Here is a 22,874-nt window from a genome sequence, read left to right on the forward strand (position 1 = left end):
AGCCGATAAAAAGGAAGTTCAACAGTCATGTAGTATCTCCATTACGAACGCTAGTTTTACAAGACCGAGCGCTTCTGGCTCGTTCTTGATTCCGAGCATGCGTGAACTTTTGTGCGACAGACTTGTGTACACACGATCGGAAAGTCAATAACTTCACTGGAGCTCAAGTGTTTCTTAAGAAAAATTAAATACTGTTTCAATATGCTGAATTGGCAGGAATTTTTTTTCTGTAAAATGTACTGCTCTGTCCAATGTATCTCATGGAAAGCAGGGGTCTCCAAACTTTTAAAACAAAGGGCCAGTTTACTGCCTCTCAAACTGTAGGGAGGCCAGACTGTGGCCAATGGAAGTAGAAAATGTCGTGGCATTGATAGGAATAAACAATGCCATAGGCTTGGTGCTCAGTGGGAGTTAAAAAATTACATCTGTGGTATCAGAGGGATTAATAGTGCCCTATCACTGGTGTCAGTGAGAGGATTAGTACCCCATTGTTGGTGCCAGTGGGAGGAATAGTGCCCCATTTTTGGTTTTAGTGGAAGGAATAGTGCCTCATATCAGTGAAAAGAATAGTCCCGAGGGCAGGATAAAGGCAAGCAAAAGACCACATCTGGCCTACAGACTGCAGTCTGGAGACCCCTGATGGAAAGCATACAGGGTTTGATTTATTAAAACTGGAGAGTGCTAAATCTGGCACAGTCGTGCATGGTAGCTATTAAGGTTCTAACTTCAGCTTTGACAAAAAAAATAAATATATGGAAGCTGATTGGTTTCTATGCAGAGCTGCGCCAGATTTTGCACTCTCCAATTTTGGTAAATCAACCCCACAGTTCTCTATTTTGTGTGAGACAGAGGGTCAACCACTATTTACTGTGAAATCTTTCACTTTTCTTGCAAATAACCCTTTGGATTAGTATCTTGTTTTAAAGTTTTGAACAGAAAGACATCCATCCGAACAATATTCTTTAATACAGCAGGTATCTCTGGGATTTTAGACAAAATTGCATGTGCAAGGAAAGACTGAATAGTAAATGATTTGAACCATCCGATCTGTTACCAGGAATATTGGTCATGTCATTTGTTCCTTTTAAGGTAATGAAGTAGAAGGGGGTATTTTCCAAAACATAGCGAACTACCTGAGGACTTTTTGCTTCTCCGCCCCATTTTGGATAGAAAAAGAGAGGGTTATAAACAACTGTCATTTTTTTGCCCTCTGTCCCAATGGGGAGATTTCTCTTTACTTCCTGTCCCCTAGCTAAAACAGGAAATCTTTTCAAAGTGACAGAATCCTTTTGAGGTCACAAGAACCAGTGTCTTTATTGGGAGATATCCCCTCCCTTTCTGTTTTGGTGGCAGCCAAAACTTTTTCACATTTGGTGAGAACAGTTAAACAGGACACATAAAAAGGGTGTATCCCCCCCCCCCCAACACCCCAACAAGGCCACAGACAGCAAAAAAAACCCAAAAAACTGATGAGTGTTCTAATCCCTCACTGTTCTATTCAAACCTAAAACAAAAAATGTTGCCTTTAGTTAGAACTCTTTGGTTGTACAATACTGTCAGAGGTTGCAAATTATGTAGAGGTGGGAGAATTTTAACATACTGTACATACTGTACGTAGTTGTAAACATTAGTAGTTTTTCTTCATATTATAAATGGTTTTTCTTTCCTCTGGGTACAGGGCCTTTAAAAGGACCAACAAAATTGTATTCCAATATTATTAATTATATTAATAACACACATACGTACACAAATTCTTCTCCCATGTCAAAGCTAGGCAGAAAAAAAAAACAAGCCATACATAATACAATTTTGTTTCCTTTAATCACGGGCTGAAGGAAAGAAATTTGCTTGATTACTCCTGCTTTGGTATTGTCAGTTCGTGTTGATGGGAGAATCCCTTCTGCTTTGCTATTGTATTCTGACAGTGGGAGGTTTTCCAGCGAAAAAAAAACCCATCTGGATGTGGAATCGGCCAAACTTCGATCAGTCTATGGCTGGTTTAAATCACTTCTGTACTAGAAGAAGTACACAATCCGAAACCACATTTTCATTTTTTGAACCTCTGTTTCTTCCGATTTATCTTTGAAATGTGCAGGTGACATGCGATTCCTCCCACATGAACCCAGCACCAACCATCCAAGTTATGTTACAAAAAAGCATACCATGTGTTACATGTGACATCAGCATGTCAGGGGGTTGACCTCAGTTTGTGAAACCTTGTCATATGTCCCCATTTCATTTAAAAGGAGAAAGCAATTTCTTCACCCGTCTCATTACAGCCAGCACCAAATATAGAGGGGTGTTAGGCCTCATGTACACTGAACGTTTTTACAGATGCTGTTTTTGGCTTCAGACATTTTTTTCAAGTCAATAAACTCTCCAGCATGTTATCCTATGTATCCATGCACACATAGGCTGTTATCAACAGTTTTGGCTGGGGTGTTTTTTGGCTGTTAAGAAAAATCCCAAAACTAGTGGGTTCTGAGAGGCGTTTTTCAGCTGTAAAAAAGCTCTAACATCAAAAAATGATCAAAAACGCAGTTAAACGCTTAAAAACACAGCTCACCGGCATTTAAACGTTTTTGATCCATTGAAAAAAAAAGAGCTAAAAACGCTAACGCTGAAAAACGCTAAAAAGCTTTATTGCAAAAACATTGGAAAACTCACTGCAAAGCTACTGGCGTTTTTATAACGTTATTATAACGTCCAGTGTGCATGAGGCCTTATGGTCAAAGTCTATTGACGTTTTCTAGAATGTGCAAACATGTGAAGCAATAATAAAAAATAAAAATTGGACACATTTTATTTTGTATACAAAAATATATTATATTGGAAAAAAAAAACTTAATTACATTTGTTTCAACTATAACATTACAAATTTCCATAAAAGCATTTTAAATTACAATTAAGCAACATCATGTAAAAAATACAGTCAACTGTATCTTTAAAAGTATTAAACAAATATATATATATATATATATATCTCTTTCTAATACATGCAGCAGGTGGAGGCAAAGATCAAACACAGTAGTACGTAGGTGTGATCTTGCGGAAACGCCTGCATTATGTAACTCTACTTCATGACGCTTTACAGCCTTCTGTGTTCTTGCACTGATCCCATGACCAGCTATACAGTGCTTTACATGCCTACAAGAGACAAGAGATACATTGGTCAGCCAAGTACAAGTCATAACCCTATATGGTACACCAAATAGCAATGTATGGGGAACTCAAAAGGTTCTTCTAAGTAAGTGGCATTTGAGAAATAATAAAATATATAAAAAAGTGCAAGTTGCAGTAAATACTTTAGGAAAAGATATACCAAGTAGATGGTTTGTTTTGTGAGATGGACACAACTATGTTATATAACTCAGGCAAGGTATATATATATATATATATATATATATATATATATATATATATATATATATATATATATATATATATATATATATATATATACTCATACATATACATACATGAAAGCATTGTCTCCTTTTAATAGGAAGTTCTGCAGACAAATGGGAGCTGAACATTGCCAACTTGGTTTTGTAAGGGCAAGTTCCAGAGTATTCATTCTTATTCTGACTTTGCTGCCTAGAACAAGATGCCTCAACCTCTCACTGCCTGCCTGCATGTTCTCTGCTCAGAAGAGAGCCAAGAAAGGTGTAACCCAAAATTCAGTTCTGCCCATACCTTACCCAGCACAGTAAAGACTTTCTTTAGTTTTGAAAAGAGTTGGGAAGTATACCCCTGTTATTGATGCCCGTCACTCTGCTGGGTAGGTTCCCCTAAAGTCCTATCATGTAACCCTTCTGGAATGCAAGAGTATATTATAATGTATTTGGGACATACAGCCATTATTTAAACTGCTCAGTATATAGAAAATACACCCCAGTATAGCTTATAGGGTTACATTCAACCTGATGTAGACATCTAGGCTGCAATAAGGCAGGGAACAAAGTAAGAACTGCAGGAGGAAGCAGACATTCTTAACTCAGAGTGCACCCTGGTTATTCAGCTGCAGCACTATAAATGAACTGAACCTGTGACCACTTAAATTAAGTCGTTAGAATGAGTATTTCGATAAAAAGCACCTTATACTACATATGATAGGACAATTGAAACTTTACATTTGAAAAATTAAAACCTCATGTGTTACTTTAGTAAATCAGGTTCATTCTGTCCTAACTTTTCATCTCCGATGGCTCAGTGCATAGGTAAAGTCCCTGAGTTATTAGGCAATACAAGTCCCAGAATGCATGTTAACATAAGTTTATTGTCATACATGTGGTTTCCTATTGGCAAAATCGCTTTGACAACTTAATGCAGCCTAGCAATACTGGGTCACACTTAGCTTATCAGCTCTCCTGAGATTCAGACCCATTTGTGTGGTTACAAAGCAGATCACTTACCAGTTAATGCATAAAGCTTAACCACTTGCTGACCAGCTGCAGTCATACTGCGGCAAGGTGGCTCGTTCCCACAAATCGCCGTAGCTGTACATCGGCGCTCCCAATGCCCAGCGGGGGATCCAATCAGTGGGTCCGCCAAATACGCCGGCAACCCGCGATCGTTCCCCACAGTGACAGAACGGGCATCTGCCTGTGTAAACAAGGCAGATCTCCATTCTGACAGGGGAGATCACACAGATCCTGTTTTCTGCTATGCAGGAAGACAGATCTGTGTGTTTCCCCAGTCACACAGCCCCCATACAGTCAGAAAACACAAACAGGGAACACAATTAACCCCTTGATCGCCCTTGATGTTAACCCCTTCCCTCCCAGTGTCATTAGTACAATAAATAGTGCATATTTTTAGCACTGATTACTGTAATAATGTACAGGCATACCCCACTTTTAAGTACACAAGGAATTTATTTACTAAAGATGGAAAGTGCAAAATCAGGCTCACTTCTGCATAGAAACCAATGAGCTTCCAGGTTTTATTACCAAAGCTTAATTGAACAAGCTGGGGTTAGAAGCTCATTGGTTTCTATGCAGCAGTGAGCCTGATTTTGCACTTTCCAGCTTTAGTAAATAAACTCCATTGCGTACTTAAAAGTGGGGTATGCCTGTAATATAATAATAACTGGTTCCCAAAAATGTCAGTTAGGTGTCAGATCTGTCCGCCGCAATCCCGCTAAAAATCACTGATTGCCACCATTACTAGTAAAAAATGTATAAATAATAAAAATGCCATAAATCTATCCCCTATTTGGTAGACGCGATAACCTTTGCGCAAACCCATCAATATAAGCTTATTGCGATTTTTTTTACCAATAAAAAAATGTAGCAGAATACATTTCTCCCTAAACTGATGAATACATTTGTTTTTTTTACATTTTTTATTTTGGAAACGTTTTATAGCAGAAAGTAAAAAATTTATTTTTTTTTTTTTTCAAAATTGTCGCTCCTTTTTTGTTTATAGCGCAAAAAATAAAAATGCAGAGGTGCTCAAATACCACCAAAAGAAAGCTCTATTTGTGGGAAAAAAAGGACATCAATTTTGTTTGGGTACAACATCACACGACCGCACAATTGTCTTTTAAAGCGACGGAGTGCCGTATCGCAAAAAATGGCCTGGTCAGGAAGTGGGTAAATCCTTCCAGGGCTGAAATGGTTAACAAGGAACTTGGAAAGTAACAGAAAACAGTCATTTACAAATATACTCACTTGCTAGTGTTCTGTCAAGGTCAGCAATAAAATCTTCCAACTCTTTTGTATCTCCAAGTTTAGCTGTGCAAAAAAAATAAAAATAATAATGAATACTAAATAATTACATTCTACACCACTTAAAATTGTTGCTGTTAGTACAAGATTTAAGCAAGGCATGAAAAAAGCCCACAGAATGCAAGAGATCACAGGATGCAAAGATTTTCAATGCAATCAGGATATTTCCTTGGATGGAGAGCAAACTGTTCTATGAGTGTAAGCACACAGGGTTCCCAGGGATTAGGATGGCTGAACTTTCATTAGATTCTCAGGCCATCTCAGCTTCCCAGCACTCCCATTTACTGCCATCATCACAGGATAAAAACAGACTTATGCCAGACATAGGCGTGCGCACAGGGTGTGCCAGGTGTGCCTGGGCACACCCTAATCACCCTGTGCTGGGCAGATTCCCCCTGCTGCTTGGCTACAGAGAAATGGACCGGGGAATCTCTGTCCCCAGTCCCTTTCTTTATCTCAAAAGTGAAACATCAGGGGCCTGTTTAGACCCCTGATATTTCACCAAAGCCCCCAATGGGGCCCCTAAAAAGATTGTAAAAAACAATAATAAAAATGAAATGTAATAAAAAAATAAACTACTGACATAGTCCACTGCTCTACCGATGCTGTCCATTGCCCTACTGCCCTATATATTTATACACACACACTTTAAGTGTGTTAGAGCTTTGGGGTGCACACCTAATGCAATAGGCTGCGCACACCTATGATGCCAGATCTGTTTATTTCAGGTAAAGCCACACCACCTAAAGTCATTTTCGTTTTAGTCAAGCTTTTGCTCAACCAATTTACATTATAGCTTAATAAATATTTGAATCTCTAATACAAGTGAGGCCATACTGTACCTTTTCGTGGTGTTTCTGCTGGAGAGGACAGTGATGGAGAAGACAAAGTCGGGGAGTTCAGTTTTTCATCGCTGAAACTAAAACTGTTTCTACAAAGTGAATCTGCACCTGAAAAACAAAAGAGAAGGCTACCGTAAGTCTATATATAAGGGGTTGAGAATGCAAATCATATTTCCCAGTTTTAAAGACTGGAAATCCAAGACAGAAACCACCATACACTGTATAATTCAGGCTTTATGAAAACTGGATACAAGCACATCTTGTTCATTTAAATAGTTTCTTCAGTCTGTTTGAAAACAATTAAAAGTCAGCAAATACTGTAGCTGTTGACTTTTAACCACTTCAGCATCCGGAAGGTTTTACCTACTTCCTGACCAGGCCATTTTTTTGCGATATGGCACTGCGTTGCTTTAACTGACAATTGCGTGGTCAAGTGACGCTGTACCCAAATAAAATTGATGTCCTTTTTTTCCCTTACATATAGAGTTTTCTTTTGGTGGTATTTGATCACCTGTGCGTGTTTTTTTTTGTTTTTGTTTCCGCTATAAACAAAAAAAGACCAACTATTTTGAACAATAAAAATAAGATTTTTTTACTTTCTGCTATAAAAAACATTCTCAATTAAAAAAAAAAAACAAAAAAACAAAACAAAATTCCTTTATCAATTTAGGCCAATTTGTATTCTGCTACATATTTTTGGTAAGAAAAAAAAAAAATCCCATATATGTATATATTTATTGGTTTGTGCAAAAGTTATAGCGTCTACAAACTATGGAATAGATTTAGGGACTTTTTATATGTTTTTTCTAGTAATGGCGGCGATCAGTGATTTTTAGCGGGACTGCGACATTGCTGTGGACAAATCTGACACTTAATGACACTTTTTGGGGACCAGTGACACCAATACAGTGATCAGTGCTAAAAAAAAATACACTGCCACTGTATAAATGACACTGGCAGGGAAGAGGTTAACATCAGGGGCAATCAAAGGGTTAACTCGAGGAAAAGAGGCATCTGTGTCCCTGATTAGTAGGAATCACAGATGTCTCCCTTCCTGTCTGACAGAAGGACGATCTGCCTTGTTTGCATAGGACGGTTCCTTCTGTCTCTCCAGCAAATGATCAAAGGTGGCCGGTGGCTATCGTGGCCACGGGACCCACTGATTTGACACAGCGGGAGCCAATCGCAGCGGGAGCGCTGCTCCGGTGGCACGTGCCCCAGAGCCGTGCACAAGAATCAGGTACAGGTACGTGATTTTGTGCTTACGGGGCCTCCCTGCCACAGTAAATGTACGTGGGGCGGTCCTTAAGTGGTTAATAAGAGGAAACGTATCTATCCAGGGTTCCAGCACTGTCATACCTCAAGCCAGTTCCTTGCAGGTCTTCGGGTCCACAGTGCCGGAATGTTTATTGTGGGAAGCTGGATGGGACTCCTTGTGACTTCAGAGCCAGCTTTGTGTTGTGTGAATGGTCCGGCAGCCTCCTGGGGTCTGTGACACGTCCCAGGAGGGATATGGGACAGTGAAAGTGGAAGCAGGTACTTGACAAAACTAGGTACCAGCTCAAAAAAAAAAAAAGTTTCAAAAGTGGTAGAGGAGGGGGGGACATAAATCAGAACTTCCCTTTAAGGGTGAAGTTGTACTTCAAGTAATTGACTATTGCATCAGAGTTTTCTATGCATCAATTTCCTGTTTTAACATGTTGTTTATTGAAATAAGCTGTAATCTGGTATATATAGAGTACATAAATGCATACTGTAGCAATAAACTGAATTAATCTCCATGCACACTGGGCTTAAAAAAACGTCTCTTCTCTTGGTAGTAAAAAACACTCATATAGAGCATTGTCTGTACAAAGTTTAGACCAGTTTAGGAGAGTTTTACATTTTTTTATGCCAGTAAGCTCCAAGCAGAAACGTGAACCAGAAGCCTTTCTTTTCTGCCTCTAAGGCTCCATGCACACTGAGGCTCATAAACGTCTGTTTTTGGGAGTTTGGGCGTTTTTTTTAACAGCCCATAAACTCCCCCCTATGTTATCCTATGTGTCCATGCACACATGGACATTTTAGGATGTTTATCAGCAGTGGAGTTTATGGGCTGTTTTCTGAAGGCCATAAAATCACGTTCAAGAGTCAATTTTCTGACCACAAAAAACGCCAAATGCTCATAAACGCTGATAAACGTGGCTCCCCAGCGTTTAACGTTTTTGATCCATTGAAGAAAAAATAAATAAACGCTAAAAAACGCTAATAAACGCTATTGCAAAAACGTTAAAAAACATTGAAAGACTCACTGAAAAGCTACTGCTGTTTTTATAACCTTATTTTAACATCCAGTGTGCATGGAGCCTAAACGTTGAGCTCAAAATCTGCCTGTAATCATCCTAATGTACATGGACACATAGGATAACATTGAGCTGCTTCTACAGGCAGAACACAAAACTCCTGTAGAAGCAAAGGTTTTTTTAAGCCAGTGTGCCTGGAGCCTTAAAATGTTATTCAGCTAGAAGAGTAAAGGTTAATGGAGGATGGCAGCACTGTAGTGTTTGTACATGTGTATTGACTTTTCAGACTCTGCCCTTGTTTCTCCAGCATGTCTGCATCAATTGCAATTGGGTGTCTATCTCTCTGTAGGTAAAAATAAAAGAGATTGCTACTGTAATCAGTATTAGCTTAAATCAGGTCCGAGCCAAGGCCCTACCCTCAATTTTCACAGTCAATTTTTTTCAACGTTACTGTTAATGAAAAATGTCAAGCTAACGTTTGTAAGATCACATTCTCTAAAATCCAACTTACGTTTATGCTACTTTTATATTGCAGAAGCAGCAGGCAGTTGCCAGGTATAATTGACCAATTATGACATCCATAAATGTGGACTAGTCACATCACATCTAAATTAACACTCAATTATACAACGCAGTGGATTTACTAAAGGCAAATAGACTATTCACTTGCAAGGGAAATTGCACATTAAAAATGAAATTTTCCGCACAGCTTAGTAAGGCAAGAGACTGGATATTTTTTGCAAACTGACATTTCACCTTATTTACTAGGCTCCGGGGATAATTTTCTTGCAAAGCGCAACTTCCCCTGCAAGGTGAACAGTCTATTTGCTGTAAGTACAGAAACGCCAATGTATGTATGCTAAAGCTTCCATCTGCATCACAGATTTAGAGCTCCATTGCACATTTTGTGTGGTTATAGGCATAGTTAGAAGTTGGCCTGGCAAAACCAAGCAGGAACAGCTAAATATAAAGGAACCCACAGAGGCAAGGTTATAGTTACAAAGCTGTACCCAAACATTAAAATAAATATAATTACAACTGTAAAATATTTCCTGTGACTGTACAAAAGTGAGCTTGTTATGGAAGAACAGTATTAGAATGGAAAATGGAAAGTTTAAGCAGTTACAGAATTCCAACAAAGCATTCAAGGGGCTTCATGATTTTAGTTTACCATTCAATAAATGGAATTTTATGGTGGATTTATGCAAGTGAGCAAAATTTCAAAAGATTGAATTCAGTGACAACAAGGAAAAACAAAATAAGCAGCTTCTGCTGGTAGAAACCAGTCATATCCCAGTCATTTTCTAATGCAGGTTAGAAAATGAAATATTGTTTGTGAGTCCCTATGGGTGAACGACTCCCTCCAGCTTTCACCCCCAATATTTTAAATTAATGTAACCTGCTATCCAGCAGTACTTTGTGTATTGGGGCACTAGTTGGGAAATCCAATGGCCTACATACTTTAGAACTCATCCATTAGGATTATTGCATTATCACCAATGCCAACAAAGTCATAGCACACCCTTTTTTCCATTACTGGGTAGTAAAATCAGATTAATAAAATTAGTAAAAATGGAATACAGTAACTATAGAAACTCTACAACAAAAAGAGGAACAAAGAGATTCTGCCATTATCATCTATTTCTATAGTAACACAGCCATGGAAGAAATAAACAAGAAACACACAATAAAAAAAAAAAACCAGCAACAACAACCAGCTTTACTGATCTCAGTGTCACATAGAATACACTGTTCAGATGTGATTGGTAAGCAGTATCTGCTTTCCATATGTATTGTATAAATGTGGATGCTGTGACTCCTGGTTGACAGAAGATGCCCTTAGGCCCTGTTAACACATATTGTTCATGTTATCTGTGAATTCCCTTTTCTGTAATAAAACAGTTTTGACATTTGTGGTTCAGATGTGTTAAATATGAGCAAAACTGGATGATATATATCAATGGACCCGATGATATAGTACATTAGTGCAGTAAAACTGCAGCATACTTCCTCTCATTGGTGAGAACTACTTCCACTGACCTCAGTCTGTGGTTTACCAGCAGTGGTAGCAATCATTAAGCTGCAGGAAACAAGAAAAGCAAACTGGCTCTTACTAACCAGGTGCGAATAGATACGTCCATACAAGAATGAGGTACAATTCCTCCCTTAGGTTACACGTTTGTTACATCAGACAACTGCTTAGGAGCATGACTAGATATGCCAAAGGATCAGTCCACTCAAAAGCAATATTTATTATTGGTGGAGCCTGGTAGGCTGAGAAGGTACTTGGCATCTAACATGCAGTGGTCTCCAAAATACTGCCCAGGGGCTGGATGCAGGCTTTGCTTGCCTTTATCTGGCCTGTGGGGAACTATTCCACCATCTGACACCAATGATGGGGCACTATTGCACCAACTGACACCAATGATGGGGCACCATTCCCCCAACTGACACCAATGATGGGGCACCATTCTCCCAACTGATACCATTATGTTGCACTTTTCCTCCCATTAAAATCAAGGATGGTGCACTGATGCAGGGCCATTTTTTACTCCTACTGGCCAGTCTGCCCCCCCCCCCCCCAAGCCTGAAGGACAGAAAACTGGCTCTTTGCTTAGAAAGTTTGGAGACCCCTGTAAGATGTCTTAGTTGGCTCAACAGGAGCACTGACTGAAAATCTCCTGATAGTTTTAGTAAATAACTTTAACCCTATCCACCTGGGAGTTTGGGTGTTTCCACCTACCTTAGAGAGTGTTTCAACCCCACCCATTTTACTTTCCATAATAAGAGATGAGTAAAGATAAAACTCCATCTCCCATCTCAATGACCACAGAGGCTGTACAGACCTAGAGGGGTTGATTTACTAAAGGGAAATAGGCTACCCGCTTGCAAGGGCAGTTGCACTGTTCAAGGGAATTGTCCCAAGAGCTCAGTGAATGTGGTGCAAATTTAACTTTGCAAAGAATACCCAATCATGTGCAAGAGGGAAAAAAAAAGACAAAAGAGTAATGCCCTCTACACACGGTTGGATTTTCCGACAGAAAATGTTCGATGGGAGCATGTTGTCGGAAATTCCGACCGTGTATAGGCTCCACCGGACATTTTCCATTGGAATTTCCGTCACACAAAATTTGAGATCTGGATCTCAAATTTTCTGACAACAAAATCTGTTGTCGTAAATTCCGATCATGTGTACACAATTCTGACGCACAAAGTTCCATGCATGCTTGGAATCAAGCAGAAGAGCCGCACTGGCTATTGAACTTCATTTTTCTCGGCTCATCGTACGTGTTGTATGTCACCGCGTTCTTGACGTTCGGAATTTCCGACAAGATTTGTGTGACCGTGTGTATGCAGGACAAGTTTGAGCCAACATCCGTCGGAAAAAATCCAGGATTTCGTTGTCGGAATGTGTGATTGTGTGTACGGGGCATAACAGTTTTGACAAAGGCAAAGTTACAACACTTCACACTTACAAACAGAAGATGCTAGCAGAAAAGGTATACTGCCCTTTACTGAGTGGACATTGCAGTATATCATAACAGATGAAAGAAATGACCTATGAATAGTTGCTTAAAATTAGCAGTTTTACAACAAACACAAATTGATGTCCAGCATTTCAAGATTCTAAAGAAAAATAGATGAAGCTGACATTATAATACACAAATCAAGAGAAACATGGTGTTCTCTTAGCAACCAGAACTAAACACTCTAGTAACACAAAAAGCCACAGTCTTCCTGTTTTTACAGACTATGCATTACAGATAAAAGTAATATGTAAAAAAAAAAAACCTTTATGCAATGGAACACAACTAGTAAAGTCACAAGGATACACAACCTTAACTTGGTTTAAAAAAAAAAAAAGTGTGTACGAACACCTGCAGAGTGCATTCATACAGGAGAGCCTCAGGGGAACAACCCGTCTTTATTCATTCCTGACTCATCATGCTCATTTTTGTCCCTGGAGATACGGTACTTCAAACCCAACGGTTTAGAATTCAATAACTCATGCCCCAGACAGTGGAAGTGGCAAAAACCAGGGAAATCTTTACTAATCGCCCTAGAGGTACTAATGACACTAGAACATGAGAGAAGACAAAGAACACTGTATTCGTGATCAAAGAGAGTACAGGACGTCTTCCTGATTAATAGATGAGATCATACAGTGAAGGACTTGTGATGCTGCTGCACAGGTATGACATAATGGTCAAACAAGAACTGGCAGGATTTGTTTTCTTAGCTAGGGGTAGCCACACATCAGAGATGAACTACAATGTCAGGAATGCATTTTAATCCAGGGGATAGAGGACCTGCTATGAATTGTGTTGAGCAGGCTGTCTACAGGCAAGTGCAAAGCTAAATTCAACCAACAACCCAGAGTTCAGCTTCACTCAGAACAAATATGTACAGGGTTTCCTCCTATGTCTTAGGCAGCCAGCCAACAATTTCGAGAACTGTCAATGTTACAGAGTGTCCCAACTCTGTGGATCTGAGACAGTATGTCCCTTCAGCACTTGATATCCTCCATTCATCGGCATTCAGGACATGCATACCGACACATAAACAGCTATTAGAAGCTCAATTACATTGAACTATATAAACAAATTGAAGGAAACCTATCATTTCAAATATGTAGGCAGCCACTCCTAATTTTTGTTTTGGAAGTGCTACCTGCTTAACTGACAGAGTGACCTTTGCCCTTCAGCATTTTCTGAGTCACGGACCCAAAACAAGATACGCAGTCAAAGACATCAGAACTTTTTATAATACAGTGACCTAAAAGAGAATGCAGCATCGGTCCACCCTCAGGCTCTGAGACTGAGAACCGAGCGATCAAACGCCACTGATTGCTCAGTCCTCAGAGCTTCATGAGCAGAGAGCTGTCAGTCACCGGCTCTCTGCAAAGCAAACCTCCCCATGCTCACTGGAGCACTGAGCTGTGGAGGGAACTGGAGCGGCTGGTCGAGGCTCTCAGTGGCACGCTGAGAGGTTGAGCTAGGTGCCTGTCCAGGGTTCTGGGCGGATCCCCACCAGTTACGATCTTTTCCCAGCCTGAACTGGCTCTGTGACGTTAGCCGACAGCAGGCTTCAGCCGCTGTCTGCAGAAAACAGGTCACAAGAGTGCAGAATGAACTGCACTCCTGTGACCCACTCCACAGAAGTACAGACAAACAAGCTTCTTCTCATACCAAACTAGCATTTGGTATGAGAAGTGCCTAAAAAGGACTCGTATACATTACAGCTTTCAAGTGCCCAGAGCCACTGCAGCCTGTGATCCACCACAATTCTTCTCACATAGCTCAGCACATAAGCCAGGGTGATGACTGGGTACAAACTCTGGTGTTCCCCATCAACTAAGTGATAATTTTGCTGGAAAAGAGCACCTGCTGCATCACCTTAACAGGACAAGGACCTATTGGAGTTATAGCTAAAGGGGCTGGAGAGAGGGTATTTGTGAAATTGGACTCAGTATATGTAGTGCTCAAGGTTTTAAGCAAGCCATAAACTATTCCAAGTTTGGCCAGTTGCTGATGAACCAAACAAAATGTGCTACATGGGTGGCCCTGTTGGCTCCCTCCAGCCTGAAATTTTGGCTCAATGGTGGCTGCATCCACTAAATCAGTCACTGATTGAATACTCTGAAAGCCACCTGCGGAGATTGTCAGAATACAGTAGGCACAGCATAATTTGTCTATCCATACCGTATAGCATAGACAGAGGATTCAGGTTTTTTTTTTTCATTTATTTTTTTTTTGTTTAGCCCACAGGCTAAATGAATCACTCCTAACAGTGTTTAGCCCCATCCATTGAGGAGCTTCAGATGGTCTAGAATGGATTCAAATAGATGCAAACAGAAGGTATTCAATAAGACACGCAGGAACCAAATCCAGTTTCAGATTTCATGGTGTTCCCATAATGTCACCTTAAAGTGGAACTTCAAATAAACATTTGTAATCCTTATGCTGCTGGAATTAGCAAATAGATATGCAAGTATATCAATTTACTTGTTTTGCTTTTTTTTTTTTACATTTCTTCAGTTACTTCCTGTTTTCTTTCCTAGGCAAATGATGTCATACAATTCCAAGAGTCTTCAGGAGGAGAGGAGTGGTTTTCCCAGCTAAGAACATTCTCCTGCATCCACGCTTGAGCAAAGGGCAGATGGATTCCAGGAAATAAATTCTACAGGAATCATTTGCCCACACGCAAAATGGCCACGGCCAGAAATGCTAGGGGTTGTTTTTCAAAGTGATTTCTCAACAAAATAAAGCATGGAGACATGGATGTATGGGGGCAGGGCTGGTGCAAGTATTTTGACACCCCAGGCGAAACCTCATTTTGCCATTTTGCCGCCCCCCCCCCGGCTCCACCCCTGACTTCACCCCCTTTGCCCTGCCCATGTATTCCCCGCCTTTTAAATTAAGTGCCCATCAAATGCAGCCCACCAGTGCCTATCAATGAATGTTTGCTTGCTTCCATTCATTTGGTAGTCAGGACACAGACACAGTCCTCCACTGCCACTGCGCCTCTGACACTGAACGGAGCAGCGGCTGCCTGCTGATGCTGAGACTTAGTTGCTTGCTGCAGAGAGAAGAGAGTAGGAACATCAGTGGCCGGGCGCCCTAAGCAGCAGTGGGCCCTAGGCGCCTGCCTAGTTTGCCTAGTGGTAGCACCGGCCCTGTATGGAGGGAGTTTGCTTTGAATATTAAAAATGAATTAAATAGAGTTTTTGGTTTGTGATGCTCAGATGCAGTGAAGATCCGCTTTAACAGTTGCTTACTTTCTGAGTCGCTGATTCCACTGTCACTGATACTGGCACTGCTCCTCCTCTTCATGGTCTTCAGGTGTTCATCATAACAGAAACGCCTCTTGTTAAACGGCGAGGAGAAATCTTCCAACACGGCATCAAATTCACACAGCACTTCATTCAAATCGTCATCATATTCAATAAAGGCATCTGTAAGAAATAAGAAGAGAAAAGGTTCATATACTATTCTGTGTTTTAGGACATTAGACATTTCTGCTCCTTTTATGGTCTCCAGTGAAGAGTACTGCCAACTAGTAACCCACATAAACGTGTTGGAAGTTGTTTATATCTGACGCTCTGTTGGTTTTAGGTTACGTGAATAGTTTTTAGTGTGGATGCCAATTAGCACAGTTATTCCATAAAGCCAGAGTGATCTCATCTCATTACCATTAATAGCAACTAAACAAACATTACAATACATAGGTACAAACATGAAAACAACAAAACTTCACCAAACAGCATGGTTGGTGCTACTACTATGATGTACTGTCATAGTACTACTATCATCATGGTAATTCACAAATAAAAAAATTGTGCCTATAGTGTAGTCAAGATGACTATCGGAATGCTGAGACAGCTGCAATCCAAAGCCCTTGTGGTCATTCAAAGATGACTCAAAGCTGTCGGTAATGGCTCTCCTTTTTCCTAGATACCATGTTTGTAAAAGATGAACCCTGGGGATTGAGAAGTATAAATCTTCCTCAGTACTGTATATCATATTCAGATTAAATATCAATAGGGGGAGAATCTTTCACAAACACATTTTTGTAACAGACTTGGAGAACACTAGCCTTTGACTCTAGAAAGTAAGTGAAATCAAATAACATGTCCTTGTATGAAATGAATAAAGGAAAATCATTAATAGACGATATCACAAACAACGCATGGCAAACCAATCTGTACGAAGAAAAAATAGATGAGCTTAAGTGAGCATGAAACCACAAAATGAGTCATTGTCTATTACAGGACTTGGTAATGCCATAAAGATGTACTCATCTCATTTTGAGAGAGTGATTGGTTTTCAAGATTTTCCCCTGGCTGCCCCCTCCAGCAATCATCAGACTGACACATTTCTAGAACTAGGTGGGCCGAGTCTGTAGGCAGCTGTATTGGCAGCACTGCAGAACTCTTCCACTGTGGATACTCCTCATAATAGAGCATTAGCAGGAGGCTGGGAACAAAGGGCACAGAAAGGCTCTTTGGCAAAACACTACTCCCCACTTTATGGGAAGCCTTTGATTCAATAGAGATTGTCTGAAGCACATTGAATAGCGACATCTGCTATGACAGAGGCCTGCAGAGCAGTGCACAGGTTAAAGGCATCCCAAGTCTTCAAAGCCGGTTTTATCATCAGAGCAAAGTTTGCCATCTCTGTCTATAGAAGAGCGATGAAAGTAGATGAAATGTGCTCAGAGACAGATTTCAGGTTTGATATGCTGTGCATACCACAGAGGGACTCATAGTAGAACAGAAACCTCAGCACATTTAAAGGGAAGGCATAGCAAGGGAAATTCAGTGTGCAAAACCTGGTGCAGCTCTGCATAGAAACCAATCAACTTCCAGATTTTATTTTCAAAGCTTAATTGAACAAGCTGAAGTTAGAAGCTGACTGGCTACCATGCACAGCTGCACCAGATTCTGAGTGCTCCAGTTTTAGTAAATCTCCCCCAATGTGTTTTAGTGAACACATCACATTGTTTATTTAGGTTTACATGCAAGAGAAAGAAAATCCTGTGTTCTGAGTTGTTCACCAGAACAGGAATACAGGGGACATCTAATGAGGACATGTTCTCGTGACTCTGGTGACAACCAGGGATTCCTCCACTTTCGAAGAATTTCCTCCCACTTCCTGTTGTGGCCATGGGACACACAAAAAACTAAAAATAGTGTCATCAGAAAAATAATTATTAAAGCGGAGCTCCACCTATTTAAAAGTCAGCAGCTACAAAAAGTGTAGCTGCGGATTTTTAATAATCAGACACTCACCTGTCCCACAGTCCAGCGATTCGGGTGCAGGAAGCCTCGCTCCTCTCCCCTGCCTCTCTGAGGCGCCAGCATTCTAACTGTGGGCGCTCGGCTGTGGCTTCACAGCCGGGCGTGCACTGCACATGCGCGAGCCACGCTATAAATGGCCGGGCAATCTTCTGGGACCTGTGACACGTCCCAGAAGATTGCAGGGAGGGAGGGGGGAGAGGTGATCTTCCTTCCGGCACGACGGCGCCAGGGTGCCTGTAAAACAGGGTACCCACTCCTCCCCCCAAAAAATGACATGCCAAATGTGGCATGTCAGGAGGTCACCAGTACTTAAAAAAGAAGTTTCATTTTTGGGTGGAACTCCGCTTTAATACTTACTTTACAGCATACAGAAAATATCCAATATACAGAGTTTTGACCAGCATAGCTATCCAACACTTCTAGGTGTGTCAGAGAGTATCCCCTCCACCAATGCTCCTTGGTTCCATCCACAACCCTCTATGTCACTCCAGGACACAGTAGTGATGTAGCAGGATCAACTACAGCTCACAGCAGGGAACACACTATCTGACACACCCGGATGTGTCAGCCATGAAATCTCAAGACAGCAGAGATTGGAGTTGCTGCCCGCTGGAAAGATAAGTATTAATATTCTTCTGTTACAGGATGGCACTATGTCAGTTTCATACTGTCACAGCCTTACATTTGTGCTCAGAGGGAAGTACGCACACACACACACTTTGCAGTGATGGTAAGTGGGAAGAATATGCCCCCTTACATTGGCATGCAGCAAAAGTAGCCCCCCCCCAACATTGGCAGTTAGTGGAAAGAACAACACTCCCCTCGTATATTGGTGGTCAGTGGGAAGAACGCCTCCCTCCCACCTTATGTTGGTGATCAGTAGGAAGAATGCCCCCCTTACAACACTAGTTGTTAGTGGGAAGAACACCCCCTTCCTTCACTGGTGGTTTGTGGAATAAACACCCCTCCCCCCTTACACTGGTAGTCAGTGGGAGGAATGCTCCCTTTACACTGGTGGTCAGTGGAAAGAACATCCCCCCTTGGATTGGTGGTCAGAGGAAAGAACATCCCCCCATGGATTGGTGGTCAGTGGAAAGAACATCCCCCCTTGGATTGGTGGTCAGTGGGAAGAACAACCCCCCTTACATTGATGGTCAGTGAAAAACATCCCCCCTTACATTTATGGTCATTGGTAAGAACATCCCCCACTTACATTGGTGGCCAGTGGGAAGAACATCCCCCTTACATTGGTGGTCAGTGAGAAGAACATCCCCCCTTACATTGGTGGTCAGTGGGAAGAACACCCCCCTTACATTGGTGGTCAGTGGGAATAACACCCCCCTTACATTGGTGGTCAGTGGGAAGAACACCCCCCCTTACATTGGTGGTCAGTGGGAAGAACACCCCCCTTACATTGGTGGTCAGTGGGAAGAACACCCCCCTTACATTGATGGCCAGTGGGAACAACACCCCCCCTACATTGGTGGTCAGTGGGAAGAACACCCCCCCTTACATTGGTGGTCAGTGGGAAGAACACCCCCCCTTACATTGATGGTCAGTGGGAAGAACACCTCCCCCCCTACAATGGTGGTCAGTGGGAAGAACATCCCCCCTTACATTGGTGGTCAGTGGGAAGAACATCCCCCCCTTACATTGGTGGTCAGTGGGAAGAACGCCCCCCCCTTACATTGGTGGTCAGTGGGAAGAACGCCCTCACCTCCCTTAAGGTGGCAATACATGGATCGAAATTCATCCAGCTGAGCATGGACCGGACAAATTTCAATACATTTATGAGCAGACTGGTTGTACGGAAGTCAATCCATGCATGGCCAGGAAAGACTGACTTCTGTACAACCAGCCTGTCCAGTTTTTCCAAAATGATCGGTGCAGCCTTCTATACCTGGCAACACCTGACCAATGTGTTCTGACACCAGGGAGGGCTCTCTGCTTGTTGGAGCACTGTAACACAGAGGGAGTGTTCCCCCCCATTCACATAGACTGTGTATACGGGGAAGGGTTGAACAGTAATTAAAGACTAATGTGTAACCTAACTGACATTGGTGGTTAGCAGCAAGAAAGGCACCCCACCCCCCTTAAATTGGTGGTTAGCCCCCCACTTCTAAGGCTACATGTACACTGGCAGCTCCTAAACTTGAGTTTGAGCTTTTTTTTGCCAAAGCTCCTAAATACAACTCCATAAAAGCCTGTGTGTCCATGTACACATGGGCTTTTAGCAGCGTTTAGGAGCTGGAGTGTATAGATGAGCTTCAATCTCCCTCTCCTGAACATGGAAGGATAGGAAAATTTTGACTGGCAGCCGTGGGAAAATGTTTGCTGTTTTTGCCGCGTTTCCCGCGGTCAGGGTAGGGTAGTGTGCATGTCCTTACATTGGTGGTTTGTGGAAAGAACGAACACTCCTACATTGGTGGTCATTGAGAAGAATGCCCTCCTTATACTGGTGGTCAGTGGGAACAATGCTCCTCCCCCCTTACACTTGTGCTCAGAGTGCCACCCTTCCATACAGAAAAGGTCACTAATAATTCTGCCATGTAGGATTGTCACCAAAACTGTGCATGTGCCATCAGATGGGGGGGTTCAATCAGCCACAGCTCAAGGAAAATCCTGGATACTTCTGGAGTAACGCTGGGTGAGAATTTCTCCTCTACATGTTCAATAAAGACACAATTCTACTATACATACTAAGTTATATCATATGTATTAAATGATACTATACTTACTAAATGATACTATACGAACTACATTTATACTATAGTTATTAAATGATACTATACGTATTAAATTATATTAGATTTATTACATTTATAATATCCTTAGTAAATGATACAATATGTTTTGAATGATATTATCCTTAGTAAATTATACTATATGTATTAAATGATATTAGCCTTAGTAAATTGCACTATATGTATTAAAAATAGTATCCTTAGTAAATTATACTATATGTATTAAATAATATTATACTTATTAAATTCATAATATTCTTAGTAAAGTATACAATATGTATTAAATTATATTATCCTTAGTAAATGATACTATATGTATTAAATGATATTATACTTATTACATTTATAATATCCTTAATAAATGATACAATATTATATTATATTATCCTTAGTAAATGATACAATATGTATTAAATTATATTATCCTTAGTAAATTATACAATATTTATTATATGATATTATCCTTAGTAAATGATACTATATGTATTAAATATTATTATACTTATTACATTTATAATATCCTTAGTAAATGATAGAATATGTATTAAATGATATTATCCTTAGTAAATGATACAATACTTCTTAAACTGATACTATACTTATTATAAGTAAAAGCAATGGTATAAATGACAAAGGTAGCCCAGCATGCAGCAAGATGATAGAAGAGCTCTATGAAGGTAGGTGAGGTCACCCTCCTAATGAAGGCAGCCAATGGTCTCCAGGCAGAGGTGACAAGTGCCATGTAATGTATTGATGGTGGGAGTCCAGGAAAGTCAGTAGAGGTGACCAGCTGAGAAGTTCATCTTACCTCTCCGAGATGACTTCACTTTAGGGGACTTCATAGCTCCAACCAACACAGAGGAGTAACGGATGAGTAGGGCTGAGTAGGGCTGAGTAGGGCTGAGTAGGGCTGAGTATGTAGATGCTCCGGGGATCTCTTTCCACTCGCACAGCACAGATCTGATGTATGATTCCCTCCGTGCACAGCTCCTTTTATGTGCGAACTGCCTGGGCGGTGACGTCACCCGGTGGGCGGGGAGGCAGCGAAGTTCCATTCATTACAGTCACGTTGGATTCCATGTACTATCGGCGAGCCGCTCTTATATCAGATTATCACTAGAGGGCGCCCATTTCCATTGACATTGTAAAGCAAGCTAGGTCCAGCAAATGAATAACAATACAAAGGTAATGAGTGGTGAGGGCATATGAGGCTGAATGATCAAATGTCCTTGTTTTCTGGAGACATTTAAGAAGTTTAAAATGACAATAAAGGTCCATTTACACTACAATATGTGCCTTGAGCATGTGCTGCATTTTGAAATTGCATGAAGTACTTTTGCATTTTTTTTTTTAAACTTGACTAATTTTTCCTAATTAACAGTTTTGATTCTTGCAAATTACGTTTTCTTTTTCCAACTCAGGGCAACCACACTATTGAAATACATTGCTTTTACACTATATATTTGCTGGTATGCATTGATTAACTCATGCCATCATGTCTGGTATAAATGGACCACAAAAAAAAAGTTTTAAGCCATTTTAATTATTACACAGGATTTATACAGTGCCAATAGTTTGCGCAGTGCTTTACAACAGAGGGCCCTGGTCCTTAGAGCTTACAATCTTTTGTACTAAAACGACTGCATGAACTCAGTGTGTGCCATACGTGGGCAATCTGATGCCTCTTTTAATCTCCTAAGAAGCGCCAGGGAAGGGTAAAGGGAATCTAGCTGTTTCCTATAGGACTCGTTTACACCAGCAGCCAATCTGATCCCGGCCGCTGGTGTGCACTGGAAGGAATGGAGCTAATGCGCTAATTCCAGTGCATTACACGGTTTACCTTTTTAGAACTTTATGCCTCATGTGACATTTCACTAGGGTAACCGTAGATGTATCAGTGCACGTAGGGTAAAATGCAACACAGGTTTTTCTTCTTCTTTTTTTTTGCACTAACAGTTACATTTTCGAGGTGTATCCCCTTTTTCGTAGTCCAATCATTGCTAATCAAGATCAAGAACAAGGAGATACACCCCAAAAGGTTGTCCTGAGAATCTAAAAAAATTATCACAAACAATACTCAACTGTGTCAGATGTTGATGAAATCACTTATGCTGGACATACACAGAAATCATTTGAAAAAAAAAACAGTTGGATTTATAAAGATCTGTCAAACGTGCATACAATAATGCAATCATTGCATCAAAATATTTCCCACAATTGTCAACATCTTATCAATCATAAACAACATAAATGGTACATTTTTCATTGATCGGTGCAAATGATTTTTTGACCTATGTGAACCCTCCCAGTCACCAACTGTATTTAAAAGAAAGATCTTTCTATCGTTGGTTGAACTTCTGGGGTTACATTTTAATACGCGCATGCGCTTTCGATTTTTTCGAACTGTTTTCGATCAATTCCACTACTAGGATTAATCATTTTTCCTTAAATGATCCAACACTGTTTGTTTTTTG

General features: G+C 40.7%; 1 protein-coding gene across 1 annotated transcript; it reads right to left on the reverse strand.

Annotated features, from left to right (window-relative positions):
• Positions 1–2,785: 2,785 nt before the first annotated feature.
• Positions 2,786–21,398, reverse strand: RGCC (regulator of cell cycle). The gene is made up of 5 exons (XM_073614210.1): positions 21,209–21,398; positions 15,635–15,811; positions 6,575–6,682; positions 5,676–5,738; positions 2,786–3,147 (listed from the first exon to the last, which is right to left on the reverse strand). Exons 1-5 carry the CDS (start codon positions 21,240–21,242, stop codon positions 3,140–3,142), a joined length of 390 nt encoding a protein of 129 aa, XP_073470311.1. The 5' UTR covers positions 21,243–21,398; the 3' UTR covers positions 2,786–3,139.
• Positions 21,399–22,874: the final 1,476 nt, after the last annotated feature.

Source organism: Aquarana catesbeiana, linkage group LG02 (genome assembly GCF_042186555.1).
Source record: "Aquarana catesbeiana isolate 2022-GZ linkage group LG02, ASM4218655v1, whole genome shotgun sequence".
Lineage (NCBI taxonomy): Eukaryota > Metazoa > Chordata > Amphibia > Anura > Ranidae > Aquarana > Aquarana catesbeiana.